The sequence below is a fragment of the Aedes aegypti genome, chromosome 3 (assembly GCF_002204515.2).
Source record: "Aedes aegypti strain LVP_AGWG chromosome 3, AaegL5.0 Primary Assembly, whole genome shotgun sequence".
In the NCBI taxonomy this organism is placed as follows: domain Eukaryota; kingdom Metazoa; phylum Arthropoda; class Insecta; order Diptera; family Culicidae; genus Aedes; species Aedes aegypti.
In genome coordinates, this window is record NC_035109.1 from 113,991,806 (window position 1) to 114,015,773 (window position 23,968).

The following is a 23,968-nucleotide window of genomic DNA, read 5'->3' on the forward strand; positions in this document are numbered from 1 at the left end:
TTTGCAATCGTCGCCGGTGAAACCGAGGCCAGCCAACTAGCCGCTGTGAATTTGACGTTTTACCAGTCTTACCAACGTTACCAACACAACGGCAAATCACCTCCTTTGATTTGTTTGCTGGCGACGATTTTGTCGGTCTGCTTCAAAGTTGGCGGCGCCAGTTTTTTGACGTCGTGCGTTTGCTGTTAAACACGAGTAGAAAGATGCGAACCTAAGTTGAACATCGGTAAAGTTCATAGGAAGACTCTCTGTGAACAAACCAGGCTTCTGGCACTACAATACTACCCCATGGGAAAAAAACGAGCCACCATCTTCGGTTCCCACTGGGAAGTGGTTCCCCAAGACAGTTCAATGTTAGTAAACAAACAGTCGTTTCGGGACAAACAATCTAGAATGGCGAAACAAATTGTATGGGGAAAATATGTTTAATACTACTTTACGCTGATTCAAACAGACACACAGTTGTAAACGCTTGAAATATTTGATTCAGATAAAAACGTTTTTTGATGGTGAGCCTCAAAAACAGTTTGATGAAATGGAAAATTATTATTGATCCGATTTGGCCAAACTGAGTAATTACTCTTGAGTTTGATGCTCACAACAAAAACATGGCTACTTAGCAATGGGCTGGAACAAACCCTTACAAAGCAACAGTATCTAAATGCATCATAAGATTTTTGGCCACTTTGTTGCCGTAGCTGCCCATAGTGTAGTGTCAACCACTGTGCCGCTGTGAAAAATGTTTGACTTCGATCACAGTGGCTCGGTTTTTGCTTCCCATTAACCCAAATTCTTGAACTGTAGAAAAGTGATTCGTTATTCGTTATTAAGTTTGTGAGTTAGGTGAAAGTGACGCACAAATTTACCAAAAAACAGTTATTGAAGTTTTCTACGTACGTTTAGCTCTTTCCACGCACACGAAATGGCTATTTTATCCGATCTTCCAGTTGAGGCAAGTAGATTGATGCGTCATCTGAATGATTCTATTAGAACATGAATCATGTAGTTTAATGATGTGCGTATATAATTTCAGATTCTGGAACATATTTTGTTCTTCTTGCCGCTGGAGGCTTGGAAGCAAGCGTCTTTGGTGTGCCGCCAGTGGTCATCGCTATGTTCCTCCCGGAAATGTATGGCAAATGTCCTCTTGAGGCTAAGCCCCGATGAGCATGAGGGAACTGATATTTGTCGCTTAATGTCCACTAGTAATCGCAAGTATCGACATGTACTCTTAAAAGGTGACGATGATCCCGAAATACTTCCTACAGTTTTGGATCGGTTTAAGAATAATTTGGAAAGCCTAAGAATGAAAAATCATTACCGGAGGGGAATGCAAATAAACCTTGATTATTTGAAGAGGCTTTTCGGTTGCCTTACAAATCTCAGGGAATTGCGCATTCAAACGATCATTGATTTTGACGATGATGAATACGAAGCAGTTAATGTTAAAAGAGTGAGGGTACAGTTACCGAAGATGCCCCACTTACGTATCTTGTACTTGGAGAACAATTCGCTGGAGTCCGCATCTTTCAACTGGCGTGAAATTGCGCCAAATCTTGAGCATCTCCACATGCCACACAATGGAGCTAGCAGCGATTTCCAACGTTTAGTGCGATATTATGCACCGCGACTTTCTAGTTTTGGAATCTTATTCATCGCAGAAGAATATGGCGAACTGGGAGAAAACGTGTCTTTTCCCCACGTGCGACAGCTAAGCCTAAACTGTCTGTCTGATATAGGATATGACCGATTCGCACGTTTATTGAGGTCATTCATAAACCTCTTCGAGCTCTCACTGCGCCATACACTTGTGCCGGAGTTTTTGTCGTTGGTAGTGGATTCATACCCATCGCTGGTTACGCTTCGACTGTATGATGACTTACCTCAAAATGGATTGAAGATAATTTCCAAACTTCCAAACTTGAAGGTTATTAGATACTGTTTTACTTTATCGAAATGGGGTTATAATGCAACTTTCATGTACCACAGTTTTTCTTTCACATTAGATGACTCTTGATCAGAGAAAACAAGTTAATGAAAACCTGAGGTGAAAACTAGGCGCTGAAATTGTGATTATTTTGCCATAACGAAATTTAAAAGATTTTTATACAAGATTCATCGTAAGTCGTGAGTAATGTTTATTTATTTATTTATTTATTAAATTTATCAACAGGCTTCGTAGCCCCAATGATATTGTTAAAACTAAGGACAGCAATACAAATTAAAAAAAAAACTCAATCACGAACATAATCTTGGTCACAGTCTCAAACATAATCATAAACTTTGTCAGGCAATTAAAAAAAACATTTAACATATAATCGTTGTCGTTATCCGCTTCTACCAGCAAAAAACTCCGAAAATCTTCGACGAAGCGATTCACGGGTGAGGTGGAAGTCAAATAGTAGGGCAATCCTGTTGAAGACGCGCTGGATACCGATGATCGCCCCATGCATCCGTAGTTAGTTCTTCGTAATGGCAAGCGTAGCATAACATTGTTCCGGAGTGATCGTGACTGGGCGTGTAAATCATTTTTTTCCAGGATGAAGGCACAATCTATCCGTCCTTGTAGCGTGTCTGCAACCGTAAGAGCTCTGCAGACGTCCCTTCTGGTGCGAAGTAGCTCTAGATCAATCAGCTGGCATTGACTCTCGTAGCTTGGCAGTTGGAACGGGTTTCTCCATGGCAGTTTCCGAAGTGCAAACCGAAGAAAGCGGTGTTGTACGGCCTCAATCCTTTCGGAGCCGTTGTCGTAAGCGGGGCTCCAGACCGCAGAACAGTATTCCAAAGTGGAACGCACGAGCGAGCAATATAGGGACTTTAAGCAGTAGACGTCTGTGAAGTTCTTTGCAATCCTGAAGATGAATCCCAATGTTCTGGATGCCTTGTCGACAATGTACGAAACATGCGGCTTGAATGTCAGCTTTGTATCCAGAATCACCCCGAGATCCTTTACTTGGTTCACACGATCGATTGTAGTTCCCAGCAGGCAGTAGTCAAATATTATCGGCTGTCTTTTCCTTGTAAACGTTATAATGGAACACTTATTTGGGTTAACTACCATACGGTTCAGGAAACACCAATCGGCAAAGTGATCAAGCTGTTGTTGCAAAAACCCACAGTCGGCAATAGAGTGGATCCATTGTTCATCATTATCTAGTGTATAATCCACTTGTTGCATACTTCAAAGCGTTTGTGCATGCTTTCGGCCGTTTAATCATTTATCAATGATTAAGCATTAAAAAACAATAAGATTTACATAGAACATGGGACAAGTAGGCGTAGAAAGGCAATCAATAACTTTGGAGATGCCCAAAACGCCTTTAAGTAGGAATGATTCACTTGAAAACGATTGACATAGGCCTTTTCACAAGATGTTTCCAATCAGCTGATTCAGAAGCTCTTTAACAGTTCATCTATGAAAAATGACAGGCCCGTGTTAGCACCGGTCCTCCACCGATGTAAACAAATGCATAGACGGACCTGTCACGTGAAAAGGCATATTACTCATGACAGTGTTTGGATTTTGATCCGAATAAGCCGATCGAACCGTATTCGGAGAGTGTAACCGTTTCAGAACCATAATAGTTCGTGGTACATCGCAATCGGAGAGCCCTATGAATGTTGCTATTCACTCTCTCGTTTGGTGTGGCGAGAGAGCGTTCAAGAGCAGCAACTCTCACAGACTACAACCACAGAACAGATAGGAAAGATGACAACAAAAACAGCTGCCAAAATTAATGCAAACACTAGCGCACCTGGTGGCGGCGGGCAAGCTTTTTACACTGTAAATTTTTCAAAAAATGTGCAGAATTAGACAAGATATCCCGTCTAAATCTTTTATCAGATTTGTACTCCAAGGTTGTTGCAAAACAGGTAATCTCCAGAAAGGGTGAAATATTTTCATTGAATTTAAGGTTAACGAAAAATGGTTTTGCATTTTCTCCCTGACCAGATTTTACAAGGGTGTACTTAAATGAATTTTAATTTTTAAATGTTCGTAAAATGTCTAGTTTGGAGGTCTGGACCTCGGCTTCTAGTGCTCCAATTAACATGAAATTTAAATCGCAGTTCAGACATAGCTTGAATTTTACTAAGCGGGAAATTCACAATATTTTACACACATTTTTTTAGTTACCGCAGCTGTCATACGGTAAAATAAGGCATGACAGATTTAAATTAGCATGCATGACGAATAAAAGTGCTATTTGGTTATTTGTAGTGTAGTGTAGTTACTTGTACAAGTGTACCTGAATTTACAAAAACTTTATTCTAAAACTTTTCTCATGTTATTTCTTTATTTGTAAGTTATTTTGCTTCGGACACATTTTGACGTTTTCTCGTTTCTGAACTAGGTAATTGCAGTTACTTCAGGCGAAGACTTTTTTTAAATTTTGATGCAATTATAGATCATATTTCAGTAAAAACCTTTATTTAGTAATTTGCCTCATTAATGTCATCTCTTAAACCGAAATTTTTGAACCGTACAAACAACCCTAAATAGCATAATAATTTACGTAAAAAATCGTACCGGTAGGATTCAAATTTTGGATCATTCCTAGAATAATATTTCGGTAGGGGTTTCAATCCAAAATGGAAGAAACTTTTTATTCTGAGAATTGTTGATAAATTTTAGTGTAATACAAAACATTTTTGTACCGGAAAAAACATTGATATTTTTCAACTCATGAACTCATGGTGCGCTATACAACGTGTCATGTCGGGCGCTGTGTCTGAGGATGCAGAGACAAATCTTTTTATGGTGCCGGAGGAAATTAGAATTGCATTTATAATTCAATGAAATTATGTAACATAACACCTCGACAATTTAATCAACCTTGCACTCGTCTAAAAATTTGCACATCAGACTGACATCTGTTTTCCTCAGGGCTTCACTTACATCATAGCAATCCTTTTTTGGAAACAATAAACAAAACTCGATACAGTGGAATTCAACATTGAATAATTTCAACGACATCCTTCATGAATGCTTTGCGTGCATGCGTTTATGTTGGAAAAAATCAAACTAGTCAAACAAAAACTGTGTCTCTCGACATGTAAAAAAGCTTTCTGATCTATTTATTTCTTTAAACGATGGAGGAAAAGGTGCACATGACTGAAATCATCGTTTTTTTTTTTCGATACAAGTTTAATGGCAAATTTTAGGCAAGGGCAATGGCAAGGGGGCGTAGGAGGTTGATAATTTTAGTTGCAGGTCGAAAACTCCAGTCGGACATAAATGATGTTATCAATTACCACACCATTTTTATTGCACATCCCAAAAGATAATTTGAACCCAAAAGGATGTTAATTGTTTACAATTCAAAACGAATCGGGCTTTTGTTGGCAATTTTTTGATTTAGGTGCACTCCAAGGCTGCAAGGCTTACTCTGCTGGCAAATCAATGGTGTTGACATAACGTCAAACACATTATACTAGCGAAACAGATCATTTTAGACGAGACTAACGTCAATATCTTGCACTGTAATTTTCCATAGGGTAAAAAATGTTTTATTCGCCTACTCATCTTCGCATTTTCTTGTACTCTAGGCGAAAATTACTAATTGTTCTAGGATAGCTATCTGTTCTGTGCTGCAAGGCTTACTGTGCTGGCAAATCAATGGTGTTGACATAACGTCAAACACATTATACTAGCGAAACAGATCATTTTAGACGAGACTAACGTCAATATCTTGCACTGTAATTTTCCATAGGGTAAAAAATGTTTTATTCGCCTACTCATCTTCGCATTTTCTTGTACTCTAGGCGAAAATTACTAATTGTTCTAGGATAGCTATCTGTTCTGTGCTACAACGGTATAGAACCATTCGGGCTTGCATTTTGGTGATTCATGTTTTGCATAAAATTTATAAAAACTTCCATATTTTCTGGTAATGCAACCTTACACAACTTGATCACAGACAAACAGACGTAACACTGACGAAATTTCCATCGACCACTCATTTAATGATCATTTCAAATTCGCTATGTTACAAATCTCACAACCAGAGGCGCGCGCATCGTTTTTCTTCGCGTTTGACGTTTCACACTACCGCCATCTGCCGATCTTGTTGCACGAAACACCTTTTCGTGCAACATGCTCACTAGATGCTGATGGTGTAAACTGGGCGATGGATTTTGAAGATATTTGTTCTAAGTGTTACGTCTGTTTGTCTGTGACTTGATTTTAATCTACTGGAACATCGAACCCTACTTTGGTTGCAAACATAGCACAGAAAATGGAAAATATTCGCCTCTGTTTCTTGATCAGAATGAGAATGTGTCAGCGAATGTAACACGTGGTGACTCACAGTGATCGGCGCTAAACAGTGGGTGGTGTGTCTGTCATTTTACCTTTCGTGGCTCGTTACCTTCCACGAATGATAAATGTCATGCGTGTTGTGTGAATGCAGGCGGATAAATGGGATAAAAGAATGGCTCGTGCGTCAATGATCGTAAAATTTTCCAATGCCTGGCTCATGATTTATCATTACGTTTATTTAGTTTACATCTAAACAGATAACACTGAATCAATAATTTCACGCCATAATGCTCGGTTCGTGGCCGAATCTCTCCATCCTTGGTACTGCCCCACGCTCGTCAACTTTCTGTGCACTTGATTTGCCCACCTAGCTCGATGCGCTTCATGCCTTCTTATATCAATACGTTTTCGTATTTCAAGGCTTATTTTATTATCAGCCGTCAGCAAGGATAGACGAACTCGTCGACCACCTCAAACGTATCCCCGTCCATTGTAAACTGCTTCCTTCCTTTCGCGCTCAACCCACCTACTAGCACTTGATGGATTTGACTATTTGATGGATTCACTACCAGTCCGACTTTTGCTGCCTCTGCCGGATGTACAGGTCTGCCTCCTTTGCAAATGTTCGGCCGACAATGTCCATATCATGCGCGAAGCAAAAAATTCGACTTGATCTCGTGAAAATCGTACCCCGGCTGTTAAGCCAGGCTGTCCGTATAGGCTAATATTTTCAAAGCTGAACGATCACTTCGACATCTGGTGGCTAGTAGGAGAACCGTCATAAAAGAGGTTGGGTTGAGAACGCTCCGTGTGCAGCATAGGAAGGAGCACACATATTACACTTTTTCTCGAAATAGTTATGTTGTAGACGATCAGAGAGCATTGAAAAACATGATAAACTTTTTTTCCTTCCAAAATGTACAGATCCGGTCAGTGTTCATGTACGATTTGTGGGATAAAATTGGAAAATTGGTGTTTGGCTACATAGGTTATAAACATCCGGATTCTTTGTTTGTGGTTAAATTTGTTGTGAAATCATGCGTATCGCAAGAATAGAGGGTCAAAATGATTATGCCAATGGAAAATAGTTTAATAATTAATTGATTATGAGCTAATTTTTGGGTCGAAAAATTGAATTTTGGAAGTAAACAAACATTTTCAATGACATTTCTCTCCTTCTTACCTAGCGACCTCTATGCTGGTGGCGCATTAAATTCGCCTATAGCACCTTCTAGCGCGATATTGAAAAATACATGCTGCTTGGCATACATTCAACACTCAATTCAACGCTGCTGCTGCCGAAGTAACTTTCAACTTTCAGTAAAGGTTTCATGAGAAGATCCGCTGTCATCCTTTCAGTAGGACACTATTCGTACCGAACAACTACTTTCGTCTTCAAGTCCTTGGCATTATGGCATTTGGATGAAATGTGCTTCGTACGGTTACTGAACTTTTCTGAGTCCAGCATCTTTAAACAACTCTGGTTGTCTTCAAATAATAATACTTTCTTTCTCTCCACTGTTGCAACACTTAACAGTTTCTGCAGACAAACCGGCAGGTTGACCAAATGGTAGTGCTTCGTGAAGCCCAAGCAGGACAGTTCGGTTTTGCGTCGTCCGATAGATTTAGCTCACAGTTTCGCGCATGTTTTCGTCGCCGGAGTTTTTTTTTTTCTTCTGTTTTGGAGCGTCTTGCTGGGTAGTGCTTCGTGAAGCCCAAGCAGGACCGTTTTTACATTCAGAAATGGAATAGTGAAAAGTGAAAAATGAAAAAGTGATTTGTTTGATTTGTGTCCTCAGTACTGTTGGTTTTTGGCCGCCCGAAGTTCACCGAACCATCCGGAAGTGACATGCAGCACATAAATTTAGAGAATCAATCCGGTGAGTTTGTTCCAGTATGATACTTTTTCTTTTGTGAGCCTTCCGGATCGTTTTTGTTCGCGTCGTGGAACTTCTGATCGTTTCTTGAACGGAAAATGTTATTTTCGGAGTTTGATAATTATGTTCAGATTGCGCATTCTGTCCGGGCGGGTGTAACGCAACTAACAATCGGTTGTGGATGCTTTTTAACTGTTCGATGACCCTGGAGGGATCGATCCTGCTTTTCGTATAATTTTGAGCAGAAAAACCGACTGTGTCCTAGGGTGTTTAGTTCGAACGCGCTTCCTTTCGTTTTTCGATTATCTAAAAATACAGTACCACCCAGTACAGTTTTTCAATGAGCACAGTACAGTTTTTCAATAGGCGTGATTTTTTTTTTACGCGTATCGTTACACAATCCGATGACCCTGGAGGGATCGGTTTTGCTTTTTACTGGTTGTTGAGCAAAAATATTACTGCACAATCGACAAGCATTTCGCGAAATACTATTTATACTATAAATAAGCTATTGTTTTCTCTTTTGATTGCCGGCATTCAAAAGATTAATTTGAAAACGCTTAAACAACAAATATTTATGGTCTATCGCCAGCTTTCTAGGCGAATCCTGACAATATACCTTCCCCAACCTCCAACTCCGTAGCACTTATGAGGGTGTCGCTGAGTCGGTGGCCTCTCATTAAGTAAGTGCTACATCAACATTTCCTTCCCCTATCCCAAGTTACGGTAAAGATGGGCGTGGCCGGGAATAGCGATATTCATGCTTTTAGTATTCTTGTTTATGATTTGAACAAGGTATACTCCCCTGCCTTGTTCTTGAAAGTAGTCAGGATGAGATTATTAAAAAGAAACATGAATGTTGCTAGTATCCAATCTACGAAGTATACCGTAACTACGCTAACGCTAACGCTAACGCTAACGCTAACGCTAACAAACCGGCAGGTTGACCAAATCCCAGGCATCGTTCGCTTGCGTTGCTGACAATTCTTTCGCCATCGTCATTCGGTGTTATTTGGACTGGCTAATGTTTGCTTCAACGATTTCGGCTCCTCCTGAAACAAGTTTCGCGTATAACACGAATACCGCTTTGGGATTGTACCCATGTTACATCTTGTTGATCTTCAAGGCAGGTCCGTCCCACTCGGGCTCAGATTGGGTACCACTTCTAGTACTGCATTTGGTCCCTCGGTAGTGCAAAAGGTACCGTAATTTCGGGTGAAATTGATCATTTTTCACGGTTCTTCTAGTCTGTTTTCTATAATGTAAACAATGCCAAACAACTAAATGCAGGAAAACAAGTACGAAGGTGAGCCTCATCGACTTATGTACCGAAATTTTCTAACAAATATCATTTTAGTGTTAACAAATACCTCTAAAATAAAAAATCAGAGGAACTCATTTCGGGGTGAAATTGATCACTTGTCAATACCATTATTGTTAGTTTCCAAAACAACTCTATATGATAAATTTGAGCTCCCTGAATCCGAATATGCTTGTAAACATCTTAACAATGCAATATTTATATAAATAACGAATTAAATTTCAAGAATAACGCGGGAAACGCCTAAATGTATGCAATTTCCTAAGGAATTCAATGACATCTAACAGAAATTCAATTATTTCAACCATATGAGCAAATTGGTACGAGTTTTGGTGATGAAATCTGGTTTGGGGATATATCTCAAGCATCTTCACAAACTTTCAGGTTTATACCATGTTCAAATCCTTGTTTATTAATAGAAGTTCATAGGTGTTTGTCAATACAGCACCGTGCATGATTTTGAAATTTTACGTTATTTTCATAGTAATAAGCATTCTTTAACGCAAAAAATTTCACAACACACAATTCGACAATAGTTACGACAAGCAACGTTCATTTACTGTAACTTACATTGATATTTGTGCTCCATTACGACTAAATAGAATCGTGTGATACGATGATCAATTTCACCCTACTGATCAATTACACCCGATTTTACGGTACCCAAGTTTGACAGATCGCAGTACACTTTTCACGGCATTCTAGATTACTTTATGAGCCATAAAATTGTGGGCAGTTGCAAGGGACATGGAGGTCTTTAATTTCTCTTTGTTCAAGGTGTACCAGCATTCACACAATCCAACATCTACACGGATTCCGCCATAGCGCACACTTTGGGGCCGTCCATAAATGACGTAGCATTTTTTCACTGATTTTTTACACCCCCCTCCCCCCTCGTAGCATTTCGTCACAAATGCTGGTACTCCTCCCTGGAAAATACGTAGCATGTCGAGCAACCCCCCCCCCCTTTATTTTTTTTTATTTTTTTTCCTTAGTGACTGGGTTGAAACGAAAAATTGGAATTGGGTCCTAAAATGTTTAATGAAATCTTGTTTTTATTCAATAACACGAAAGAGCATCTTACTGCAATTACTTTAGCAATTTTTCCCGCTCAAATAAGGGCTATATCATGTTTAAACTTTAATTTAAAAATTGGGTCCATAAATGAACCTTGACACTTAAGATCATGTTTGACGTTCGCTTAGTCGACAAAAACACCACAGGGGTTGTTCCTATCTGACATTTCGGAAGGGACACGGAAAACAAAATACACCCAAAATTTGAGTTTAAGCCAAGGGGTGTGAAAAAATCTTTAAACAAGTTTTTTTGGGCTCAAACCAACGGAAAACATTAGAAAATTGAGTAAACCTGTGTTTTTGGCCTAAACTTAAGCGTTTGGCACTGAAATTGGGACAGGGCTTTAGGACCCTATTGAGAAGTTCAATACAAAGTTTGATATGAATAACTGACTGAAATGAAAGGATAATCTATTCTAACAGTTTGATATACAGTAGCGCTCAAAAGTAATTTGGAAAAGTTTTAAATAAACATTTTCCTTGGTTTTCGTGGTTCCAGTTTCTTATAGACTAAATTATATTACTATTGCTGTTCTTACCATAAAAAACAAGTTTACTATAAAATATGTGAAAAAAAATTGATTGGATTGATGAAGCTCGTTACTGTCGAGTTAGGGTCCAATATATTTTATAATATATTGAACAAAACTTTCGTTATATTAGGGGATAGTTTTTTTTTAAATTATACGTTGTTAGGAAATAGATTTCAATGAAGATGAACAAGAAAATAGATTAATTTGAAATGAATCATCGTTAATATTATCCAATTTAAAATCATTTTAGCAAACAGTGGCCAGATACATAAAAGATTACACTTGAAATATTTGGAATGTTTAGAAAATTATACAAATACAATAACCTCTATTAATATTTCAGTTGATTTTCATTATCGTTTCCATACTGAAATAATCTTACGCAACCTATAATGAAACCGTTAAATAATAAAAAATCTTCAAATTACCGAGTTATTAACAAAATTTAATGATAGGGCAATTTTGTTAACACTCGAATCTATTATCCTCATTAATGTTCAGGTTATTCCATCAAGAGCATTGATATATCAAAACAAATGATGAGTTGATTGGGTGGAGGTCTCTTGCAAAAATGAAGGCATAATTCACGGAATAAATATCTTGCTTTAAATGTAATATTTGCCAAGAAGAGCATATTTTATTTTCGTGAAGAAATAAAGCCCTAACAGAAAATATGGATAAAACTAAAACGGTTGACTTTATGTCATGTTAACAAATGGCAAAAAAAAAGTTCTCCAAGTAGTTAGAGCATTGATTTTTATTCAATTCATTAAACTTATTTTGTTTATTTATAAATTTATTAATTTAGACGCGAATATAATATAATATTCATATAATTTTTTAAAGCTTCAAAACATCTGTTTGATTGCATTTATCAAGAAAATCTAAAGTTTCGTAGAATTATTAATCTTGTCATATGAATGTTTTGAAGCTTAATCATAATTTTATAACCCAAGTTTATAAGTAAAAATGAAGGTTTCATAAAAAATAATTGTATGCAATTTTTTTCAGCGCCTTTCTTTTTACGGACTTGATTTAAAATGCTACGTCCACTAGCTAGGACCCCTCCCTCCCCCTCGTCACACTTCGTCACAAATTCGTGAAGACCCCCCTCCCCCTAAAAAGCTACGTCATTTATGGACGACCCCTTTCTCACCTCTCATAATCTTAGCTCCACTTGTATCCAATGTGACGACGAATCTCCGTTACACCAGTCGCTTCACGGACAGCAAATTCGATTTCATCTCTGGAACATACAGCGCACACTTTATTGGCACTTCACGCCGCTGATCAGCACCATCTATCACGGCAATACGCCCTGTGAAACGACCTTTCGAGCAAGATTTCTTTCCGTTTGCGACCCAAAACGTCCTCAATAACTGCTTCATCCAGATTTTCGAAGAATGGTTATTTGCTATTGTAGTGTACACCCATTTCTCAACATTATAAATTAGAGTGTACCATCAAATGACAACTTGTCAGTCGAATTATACATTGTAATTTATATACCTACCAATACATACAAAGCTATAAAAGCCTCGAAAATACAAATGAAGAGTCACTTCGAATCAGACTAGCAGCAAGTAAACAAGTGTCTTAAATAGTTAAACCCGAAACCCCAAACACAGCAAGTGGCGACGAGTTCGGCGAAAATCGAACCAGAGAAAGTGGTAAGCCTAGCAGTCGTGGAACGGCGCAGACGTTGGAACGTTCGATTAAGCTGCAGAAAAGTAAGAGTGATCACGGCAAGATTTACAGTCAGCCATTGTGCTATTTCAGCATTGTCAACTGTGATTGCCTATTGTGATCTTTTGTGAAACATCCTGCAACGCACATTGGTGGCACAAATCTCAAACAAGATAAACGCAGTCCAATCCGATAGTGAAAAGGGAACAACGGCTATTGGATTTCATCCAGATTAGCAGCCAAACAACGGTTGGAAAACGTATCGATCGGTTGAGGGGAGTCGTCCGGCAAACCAACCCGAGACCAGTGCATTGTTGAGAGGTAGATACGAACGCTGTGACGTCGGCAAAGGTCGATACATTCTTTTGGTGAGTCAATTTTGTTACATATTTTTAAACACAAAATAGCGACAATTTTCTTTTGTTTATCTCTATACATTGTGTTTGAACAAAACTGTTCCCTATTGACGAAAATTCACAGCGCTTTTGTTTGATTTACCTTTTGATAATTTTGAATTAATTGTGTGGTATAATAGCCTTTAGTAGTACTGACTAAATATGGCGCAATCTGCTTTGGCAACCAACATCGAGCCTTACAGGAAAGGTGCTGGTTTCACAGAATGGGCGGAGCGCCTAGAACTATTGTTTTTAATCAATGAAGTTAAGGAGGAGCACAAAAGGGCATATTTAGCCACCTTGGGTGGTCCCGTAGTATATGCTGAGCTAAAGCTATTATATCCAAACACCGATTTGAATGCTGTTGCATACAACGACATGATATCTAAACTGAAAGCTAGATTTGACAAGGTGGCGCCTGATATTATCCAGCGTCTTAACTTTAATAATCGTATTCAGCAGAAGGACGAATCGGTTGAAGATTTTGTTCTTGCTGTTAAATTGCAGGCAGAATTTTGTACATTTGGAGACTATAAGTCTGTTGCCATTAGGGACCGGGTAATTGCTGGTATAAGGGATAAGGCCCTTCAGCAACGGCTCCTTAATGAGGAAAATTTAACCCTGGCTACAGCGGAAAAGATTATAGCCACGTGGGAGGTAGCAGGGGCAAACTCCAAAGGTTTAGCCGATAATAGTGGTATAGAGAAGATAGCTACAATTGCATCAACTAATAAACCTGATAGTAAACCACGTAGTACTTTGGAAAAATTGCTTGCGACGATTGAATTGGCTAGAGCTGAGAATCCGGATTTAGGTGAGGGTCATAGTAGGGGACCAGTCAGGTCTAGATTAGGTTTTAGACCCAACATTCAAAGGAGGCATCCGACCTACAATGCTCAAATGGGACCATACAACCCCAGACAGCGAGGAGATTGGAGGGGCACTCGAGACAGACAAAGAGGACAATATGTGTATAATCGACTACCACAGGGGGCGTCATCAAGCGCCTCAATTTTCCAACAAGTTATGGATCAGGTGTTGCACGGAATTGATTTTGTTTATTGCTATTTAGATGACGTATTAATTGCTGGATCGAATGTTAAGGAATGTAAAGAAAGGTTGCTTTTGGTATTGAAAAGATTATCGGAAGCCAACATTAAGGTAAATTTGGACAAATGTCGCTTTTTCGTTAAGGAACTTGACTATTTAGGGCACATTATCAGTGACAAAGGTTTACTGCCATGCCCCGAAAAAACATTGACTATACAAAAAGCAAAAACCCCTAAAAATGAAATGGAATTGAAATCTTTTCTTGGTTTAATCAATTATTATAACAAGTTCATTCCCAGATTGTCAGTTAAACTGTACCATCTCTATAATTTGTTGAAAAATAAGGTTAAGTTTGTTTGGGATGAACACTGTGATAAAGCATTTGAGGAAAGTAAAAATTTACTTCTCAATGCACAATTTTTAGAATTTTATGATCCAAAGAAACCCATTGTGGTTGTTTCGGACGCATCCAGCTATGGCTTGGGAGGAGTTATATCGCATATTATAGACGGAGCTGAAAAGCCAATAAGTTTTACATCGTTTTCTTTGAACTCAGCGCAGCGTAAATACCCTATTTTACACCTAGAAGCTTTAGCTTTAGTGAGCACTATAAAAAAATTCCATAAATATCTATATGGACAAAAGTTTCAAGTTTTTACGGATCATAAGCCTCTAGTCGGCATATTTGGCAAAGAGGGTAAAAATCCTATTTATGTAACGCGTTTACAGAGATTCATACTTGAGCTCTCCATTTATGAATTTGAAATCCAGTATAGACCATCTACCCGAATGGGCAATGCAGATTTCTGTTCCAGGTTTCCGTTAGAACAAATGGTACCTGATGATTTAGACGCGGAATGTGTAAAAAGCTTAAACTTTGGAAAAGAATTGCCCATTGATTACAAAGTGATAGCCGATTGGTCTAAGGAGGATGGATTTCTGCAACAAGTTGTTTCTCATTTGCAAAATGGTTGGCCAAAAAAACTTGAAAAGTGTTTTGCGGACATTTTTGCAAATCATCAAGATTTGGAAATCATTGGCGACTGTGTATTGTATCAGAACAGAGTAGTGATTCCTAAAGGTATGCAAAGTAAAGTATTGAAATTGCTTCATGCCAACCATGCAGGAATTGTAAAAATGAAGCAGCTTGCGAGGCGTAATGTCTACTGGTTTGGAATTAACAATGATATAGAAAAGTTTGTCTCATCATGTGATATTTGTGGCAGCATGGCAATAGTACCTAAGCCTAAAGTGCTATCTAAATGGATTCCAACCGCTAGACCGTTCAGCAGAATACATATAGATTTTTTTTACTTTGAACATCATGTTTTCTTGTTAATCGTGGATAGTTTCTCGAAATGGCTTGAGATAGAGTGGATGAGGAACGGTACCGATGCAAGTAAAGTCATTAATAAGTTGATTGTATATTTTGCACGTTTTGGATTGCCAGATATGCTAGTTTCTGATGGAGGACCACCCTTTAACTCTGGTGCCTTCATAAGTTTCCTTGAAAGACAAGGTATAGATGTATTAAAAAGTCCGCCATACCACCCATCCAGTAACGGCCAAGCCGAGAGATTCGTAAGAACGGTGAAAGAAGTTATGAAGAAATTTTTAATGGAAAGAAGCGTTATGGAGCTAGAATTGGAAAACCAAATAAATTTATTTCTAATAACGTACAGAAACAACTGTTTGACGAAGGACGGCGATTGCCCGTCCGAACGAATATTTTCGTATAATCCAAAAACTCTAATCGATTTAGTTCATCCCAAAAAGCATCCCAAACAACTTCTAAAAGATCAACTACCGCATGATGATACTAACATCCCTAGAGAAGATGGAGATGTCCATATGAGGTCAAATGATCCATTGAACGATCTGATAGCGGGTGAAGAGTTATGGTATAAAAATCATAATCCTCACGTTAAAGCTAGATGGGTTAAAGCAAATTTTATTAAATGGCATTCTCGAAATATATTGCAGGTGCAAACTGGAAGCGTTCCAATCATGGCTCATCGCAACCAGGTGCGCAAATGTAACACAGATAATCGTTCCAAGCCTAACACAGTGGTTCTCTTAAGGCGTGACGATGAGGGAGGAGTCGAAATGAACCAGTTTCCTGACGATCGTGAAGTGGCAACGGCCAGTGTACCGCAAGAGAGTGGGGACAATCGAAGAAGGCGTAAAAGGAAATACGAAGACCCAATGGACGAACAAAGTTTAATTCTTCGAAGATCGTCCAGGTCAAAGAAACCTAAAAAAGATGATATATTTGTTTATAATTAATCACATTTGTGAACTCGAATCTTGTTTGTTTATAAAATTGAATTTTAAAGTGAATACATTATTCTATCGAATATAGATGGCCATTAGCGGCGTAGTCAAAATATTCTATATTTAATCGTCGGCAAGAGCCGGAGTAAGGACATCTAAAGGGATGAGAAGCTGTAGTGTACACCCATTTCTCAACATTATAAATTAGAGTGTACCATCAAATGACAACTTGTCAGTCGAATTATACATTGTAATTTATATACCTACCAATACATACAAAGCTATAAAAGCCTCGAAAATACAAATGAAGAGTCACTTCGAATCAGACTAGCAGCAAGTAAACAAGTGTCTTAAATAGTTAAACCCGAAACCCCAAACACAGCAGCTATGTTGCAAGGTGCACCAGAATCCACTGCTTTTTCGTCCCGTTTGCGCATCCAGTAAGAAACGCGTAGTGATCGTCGTCATCGTCCTTGTTGCGATGTGACAAGTTTATGTTGCTTATGTTGCTTAGCTACCTCCTTCGGTTGGTTGGCTGTTGCACCGCTTGCTTTCGCTGCCCTTTATGCTCGAAATTTTTCACAGCTTGCCTTCTGGTAACCCAACTTTTGCAGCACCGATCCTTCTCGGTTCTCGAATCAGCATGCAGAACAGTTTTGTACCCGTCCTCAGTGGCTTCTTTTTGTGCCACTCGTCTATGAGCTTTCCTTTCTTTATTTTTTCTCAAATTTCTCCGGTAGACTGATCTGGTGTTCACAACATTTTTGGAGAATTTGTCGGACAATGAAGATCCAATGGGTCGATCGGCCGTCAACGAAGCCGACTTGATAACCTCCTACGAAGTAGTTTAATACAGGTCACAGACGACGGAAGATGATCTGGGATAACTTTTTATAGGCCATATTTAGAATGGTGATCATTCGGAAGTTCTCACGATCTAACTTGTCGCCTTTTTTGTTGATGGGACATATTACCCCTTCCTTCATCTCCTCCGGTAGCTGAACTGTTCGAAGATTGTGCCTATCAGCCGGAGCAGACAAATGGCCAGACTCTCCGGGCCCATCTCTATGAGTTCAGCTCCGATACTATCCTTACTAGCAGTTTTGTTGTTCGTGAGCTGGTAAATGGTATCGTTAATTTCCTGCGGGCTGGTTGGTTTCCTTCGTCAGCACTGCGGACGCATTTTGCTCTGTTGTCTTGACTCTCATTGTCGTCACGTTTGTTTGTCAAGATACTCCCATCCGTATCCCTTCACACTACGGCTCGCGGCAGGAATCCATTGTGGGATGCGTTGAGTTTCTAATAGAACTTCCGCGTTTCTTGAGACCGGCACAGCTGTTAAATCCACTCGCATTTTTATCTTCCATGCGGCGTGTCATCTCCCGAAAGGGACGGTTATGCTTTTGTCGTTTCCGTATATCCAGTTTTTTACGAGCGTCAATGGCTGCCGCAAAAAGGTTTGCTCTCTGGTAGAAATCAAACAATATAAACGTTAATTAACTCGATCCCTACCAGAAAGCGTGCCTGCTTGCGGCAGCAATTATCGTTTTTGAAAAGCTGGATAACATCCACGTTCTGTCGGGTCCCTTGCTACAGCATGACCGCCCGCGCTGCGTTCTTCTCCTGCAGAATCTGGCTATATTCCTCGTTGAACCAATCGTTCCGTCGACTCCGTCCCACGTACCCGACGTTGCTCTCAGCTGCATTGTTGATGGCTGCCTTCACTGTTCTCCAGCAGTCCTCAAGAGGGGCTTCATTCAGCTCACCCTCTTCCGGTAATGCAGCCTCGATGTGCTGCGCGTATGCCGCTGCGACATCCGGTTGCTTGAGCCGCTTTAGGTCGTACCGGGGCGGCCGTCGGTACCGTACGTTGTTGACGACGGAGAGTTTTGGGCGCAGTTTAACCATCACCAGATAGTAGTCAGAGTCGATGTTAGTGACACGATAGGTCCTGACGTCGATAATGTCTGAGAAGTGCCGTCCATCAATCATAACGTGGTCGATTTGTGATTTTGTCTGCTGTGGTCTTCGCCGATTGTCCCGGTTCGTATTCTTTCGTTGATTATTCGTTGCTTGATTTTTTACAGCTGGCTTGCAGGGCCTGACACCAACCCCCTAGATTCTCGGAGGACCTTTTCCTCTCAATGTTCGGAAGGCCATAGTGCACAGTTAAGCTTAGAGTCTTTCTCTGGCACTCAGCCGATGGTCCGCCAGCCGCCTCTGACATGGGGAACAGACGCTGTTGGGAGCCTCTCCTAACATGGAGTAAAAACGCTCCCTCCCTTTCCCTGTCAGCATACGACTAAAGTTCCCATCGGGGTAGGTTACCCGGTCTTCCCTAAGGTTGCTCCCCGGTCAGTACCACGAGGAGGTAGGATAGGAGTTGCTGGGCAGAAGGATAGGGTTAAAGAGGTCTAATTTATTTCCTCAGGTACGCTAGGTACTCATCAATGATACGTCAGCAATTGCCAAGCATGAATAACTGTTAAACTTATTGGAAATTATTATTATCATGGAGTATCATATCAGTAGAATAATAAATATTTAAAGATTTATTATTGATTGAGCTAAAATATTCATTAATTTTCATGTGTAAACTTCTATGGGATTTTACAAAAAATTTCAAAAGAAGATTTCTTCATGGTAATGTATTTTGCGGTTTTCACTAGCTAGTATCTCATAATTAAGAGCAACCGCCTGTGAATTAATATATGAGGCACCTGAAAGTTGCATAGTAACCTTTCTTGGATATAGTGTGCTGTAGTTGTCCATGCAATAAAATGGTTGTTCTTTTCAGCATTTGTTTCTCTTTCGTGTGAAGCTGAATCGGGCTATGTTTGCAAAAGCTGATTGTTTTATGAGTTTGGAACAACTTACCTTGAAGTATGCAGATATTGATCAATTGGATGAAACTTTGCCTCTAATTCGTGAGAGAATGCCGAAAGTGACCAATCTGGAGATAACAGAAACAGAGCAATATCAAGCAGCAGCAGTCTGTAGATATTTGTGTGACCTGGAACGGTTGACTATTGCCTGGATAGATGTAAATGGTCATTAAGTATGTGAAGTGTTAAATATTTTTTTAATTGTTTTCCTGTTTACTAACAGCATTCAATGGATCCAAAATTGTTTGCAGAATTGCATCGTTTGGACAAATTGTTTGAGCTACGTTTATTTAGCCATCCACATCAAGTGCAATTTTCATGGACTTGGTTTTCTCGTTGCCTAGTATTCGCAAGCTTGAAATATCATTCGAACTGGTAAGTATAGGTTTTATTATTAGGTGAGTAATTCTCGCTAAAATTAGGCCGTCAACGGCTCATGGGGCTCAGATAGCCTTAGCGGTTAACGAACAGCTATTCAGCAAGACCAAGTTGAGGGTCATGGGTTCGAATCCCACCGGTCAGAATGTATTTTCAAGTTTAGTGAGGTTATGTTTTTGGTGCAATAAAGAATATGCTATAACTACTTGTGAAGCGTTTTGATTTACTCAAATTGGTGGGCCTCTCGTAAGCCAGCAAGCCAGTTTGCGTAAAAGCCTTGCTTGCTGACATAGGAGGGGCCCACCAATTTAAATGCACCAAAACGTTTCTCAACCTTTTCTTTCCCACAGCTTTTTTCGACAATTTAACTATCAAAACGGCGTTTCTAAGAAAAGTACTTGATCAAAAGTTGTTATAAATAAGCTGTGTTATTCAAAATCACTATAAACAATTTTGATAGTTTTTTCAATAGTTAGCTGATTGTTTTTCAATAGTTTGACCCTTAAGTCACTTTTTTAATGTTTGATGAGACAAATGAGCGTAAAAATTTATTGCAATCATTATTGAGCTAATCGTACTAATTCGGTTTAGCTAACGTGCGTTGTAAATAAACCTTGCTACCATGGGAAAGAGACGGTTGAATCATTTAATTGATCTAGCAAAATTGATTGTTGGGAATGCAACAACTAAGATGGTAAGTTTCATTGTTGAATATCGGTGCTTATTTTATCGAAATGTAGGCAATGGATTATCTACTTTGCTCTTGTCTACAGTTGATCAGCAGGAGTTTTCTCGTTTTATTTTGTATGGGGAAAGGCATCTAACTTCAAATATCTCGTAAATGAAAGCATTACCCGAAAAAATATTTGGTAGGTGTGATAGCCGTCATCATTATGTACAACCGGTACCAAATATTTTTTTTGAAAATAGTTCCGTATTTTGAGAAATAAATCGTTAGATGCATTTCGCCATACAAATATTTTTCGTGTTACCTTTTAGCGATTTTTCGTGCATAGACACTAGCGCAAGTGCGTTACTATGTAGCGAGTAGCGAATCAGGGCATGCATGTAACCCATTCAATTTTTTTTAACAAGATCTTGGCGAATATTACCTAGATTCGGTAAACATTTAGCGAGTTCTCGGTAAAAGTTTTGCTTATATTTGGCAAATAATTGCCGAAATATTTGCTGTTTTACTTTCGGCAATCCGTTTCCCGAGGTCGATTTCCAAATATAAGTTTTTAAACAAGTACAGGATTGGCAGTTCAAGTTTACGTTTGTTTCGATGCTCCAAATATGTGCATGAGAATAAACTTAAAATAACATTGTTTTTGACTGTGTGTACCGAAGGCATCCTGGTTTCAGCGAGAATTTCTCAGATACTTTGTAATGTTTGATACTGTGTAACAGTTTGTAATATCTGCACCCATCAACCCTCTCCGCTTTCCAGCTCGCGAAGTTCTGTTCATATAATCAGGAAACCGAGAAAGAAGAGTGGGCAGCATTTGCCGACAGCTTCCCATCGCTTACCAGATTTGAAATTGCAAAGTGCAAACTTCCACCGTCCACGGTTGAGTTGGTTCGAAAGCGGCTTCCCAACTGTGATATAAGACACATTTCGAAAAAAGGACCTTTCCAGGCCGATATCGTCGATACGACATTACTGTTCCGTAATGATCTTTGATGGGACACATTTGTGTGTCCTACTTCTTTTGTAGTTCCATTGCCATATGGTCCTGTTTGTTTCAACGAATAGGGTCCTAAAGCCCTATCTCAATATTTGTACCGAACGCTTGAGCTTATGTCAGAAAAACAAGTTTACGCAATTTCAAACAAATTCTTTTGTTTTCTGAGCTTATGCCACACTCCTAGATATTAACTCGGAATTTGTGTGAGTTAAGATTTCCGCGTTCCTTCTTAAATGTCAGATAGGAACATTCCCAACGTTGAAAAGCAAAGACCCGTCGTTTTTTGTTTCAAATCGCTGCTTAACAACATTTTCCAAGAAAGAATAGTAATGTATTTGTACAACGTGCGATTTTTTATATTACACGTTAAATGAACCCCAGGCATTTGTAGGTTATAGAAAAATACATTTTTTCAAACAATTTTCAAAATTACAAAAAAGTTTCAAAAGCCTTACAAAACTTTTCTTATATGCGTGTATTAGTCAAGGTTTAAGCCAAAAATAAAATCATTTTGATTTCCGAGCTACGAAAAAATACACAAAGTTCCAAAGTGTACCCTGACCAAAGGCTGGGTTGGGTATTAGAGGGTTAAAATGCAATTCAACTGTAATTTTGTCACGATAATCTCAGAGATAAATCACATTGCTACAAGTAATAGAATAGGGAGTCAACGTGGCGTAGTTGTCTACACGTTTGCTTTTCAAGCGAATTGATAATAAGAATGATTCCCAGCCACCTCCCAAACAAGAAAAACTTCGTCGGTCCGTTTGAAAAACGACACGATAATACGGCAAATCGACCAATGGCAAGGAACAATGGACTTCTCTCTGGACTGAACGGAGCAACACTGCGTGCTCATTGATGTACTGGTGAAAAAAAGAGCGCTGGATGGAATCTAAAAGTAGCTTAAGTCGATACATTAGTTGAGTATAGAACACTGCAGGATGGCGTCATTTTCAAGAACTTAGTTTTTGGCGAATAATTCTGATTACTGTTTACCGATTCAAATGTGATAAAATTGAAAATAATTGAATAATACGCAAACTATCACTAACCAGTTTTATTATCAACCGGAATCCGCTAACAAAAATTTTTACACATCGTTCCAAAACTTTTACTAACACTTTGTAAAAAATCCCCTTGAACGGTCAACAAAATTAGGTTAAAGCGATTGCTGCAATGCTCTAAACGGACTCTAGTTGACTGCTGTTGATTTGAATTCGCTCTTGTGACACCCAAGCTGGCGAAAGAAAATAGAGCCCGATAAAAAAATCAATAGAATAAATGTTGGATGGACAGCTGTGGTATACGTAATTGAAGTTAACGCAAAATAATGCACTAAACAAACATATTTACCTTGTTTCATTATAAAAAAAACACTTACTAATCTGCACATAAATCTTGAATTTTCTTTAAAAATATTCACTGTTAAGTTTTCTAAAGATTATTACGTTCTCAACAGTTTATACTCGAATATATTCGTTAGATATCATGCTTTGAGTCATTATAAATAATCTTTACCTATGATTTTTGCCTTTTTACCTTTTTAAGTTATTTTTGTTTCGCTATATTACGAATCGCAAAAGATGATTTGTGATAAACTACGCTTTTAACCATTCCTTTTTGTTATTGTTTTTTAGTTTTAAATCCCGATAAAAATGATTTATACTAAACTACTGCTTTTTGTTCAACAGTGAATAAGAAGGGTAAGTGAATACAATAAACATTTTTTTTTTTCAAAATAATCTTGGAGAAGACTGGCCCATCCATCGGCGTATCCCTGTACCTGTAAAATTCCCGTGAATTTAATTATTGTCATATATACTATAGTAGGTTATGCAAATCTGAAAGAAACCCACCTATTCTACAAACAATTCCATAGAAATGGAAAATATATATAAAAAATAGGCAAATATCAGCAAAAATGTTACAAAACGTTATGGAAGAAAAAGGAACATATTTTAGGTGAAATGAAATTTTAATTCCAACGTGTTTGTGCAATGGTATGAATGTATGTCCTTTCTCTTTGATGTATATGTGTATGTATATGAAGATTAATAAATATTTTGTGGTTGACCACCGACAAACAGTCGTTACAGCTAGAGTAATCAATTCAAAACATAGTCACGCCAAAAATAAATTCCACTGCTAAAAATAGTGTATTTGACCAAGCGGTTACTAGATGGCGGTTGAGAATTGAGCACTACACTTTCAAAAATAATGAAAACTACTGTGGACGTAATTCTCGTCATGACTGAATGACACATGATGTAAGTGATGTAGAGACACAAAAACATGTCCTTGAAGATGTAGGGGAAGTGGTGGTAAAATGAACAGGGGTGGTAAAATGAACGCCGTGCCTTTTACCGAGAAAAAATAAATTTCGATGAATTTTTATCACGCACGGACGATTTAGAGCATAAATCTGAGTGTTCGAGTTCATACGTATGTCAATTAAAGTGAAAATATCAACGAAAACTAAGATTTTAGAAAACCACGTTTGAAACTTAGAACTGACGTAACTTTTAGCTCGGAAGACTTGAGGT

The 23,968-nt window shown here is 38.7% G+C and overlaps 1 protein-coding gene across 1 annotated transcript; it reads left to right on the forward strand.

Moving 5' to 3' along the window:
* Positions 1 to 738: 738 nt before the first annotated feature.
* Positions 739 to 21,552, forward strand: LOC110678183. The gene is made up of 5 exons (XM_021850806.1): positions 739 to 952; positions 1,034 to 1,927; positions 19,269 to 19,514; positions 19,580 to 19,731; positions 21,185 to 21,552. Exons 1-5 carry the CDS (start codon positions 923 to 925, stop codon positions 21,342 to 21,344), a joined length of 1,482 nt encoding a protein of 493 aa, XP_021706498.1. The 5' UTR covers positions 739 to 922; the 3' UTR covers positions 21,345 to 21,552.
* The last annotated feature ends 2,416 nt before the right edge of the window (positions 21,553 to 23,968 follow it).

What these genes read in the sequence shown, in the direction of transcription:
- LOC110678183 (XM_021850806.1), top strand. Translation starts at nt 923, where the DNA reads ATGGCTATTTTATCCGATCTTCCAGTTGAG. An exon ending in TGACTATTGCCTGGATAGAT is followed by an intron (nt 19,515 to 19,579) that starts GTAAATGGTCAT and finishes GTTTACTAACAG; the next exon opens with CATTCAATGGATCCAAAATT. An exon ending in TTGAAATATCATTCGAACTG is followed by an intron (nt 19,732 to 21,184) that starts GTAAGTATAGGT and finishes TCCGCTTTCCAG; the next exon opens with CTCGCGAAGTTCTGTTCATA.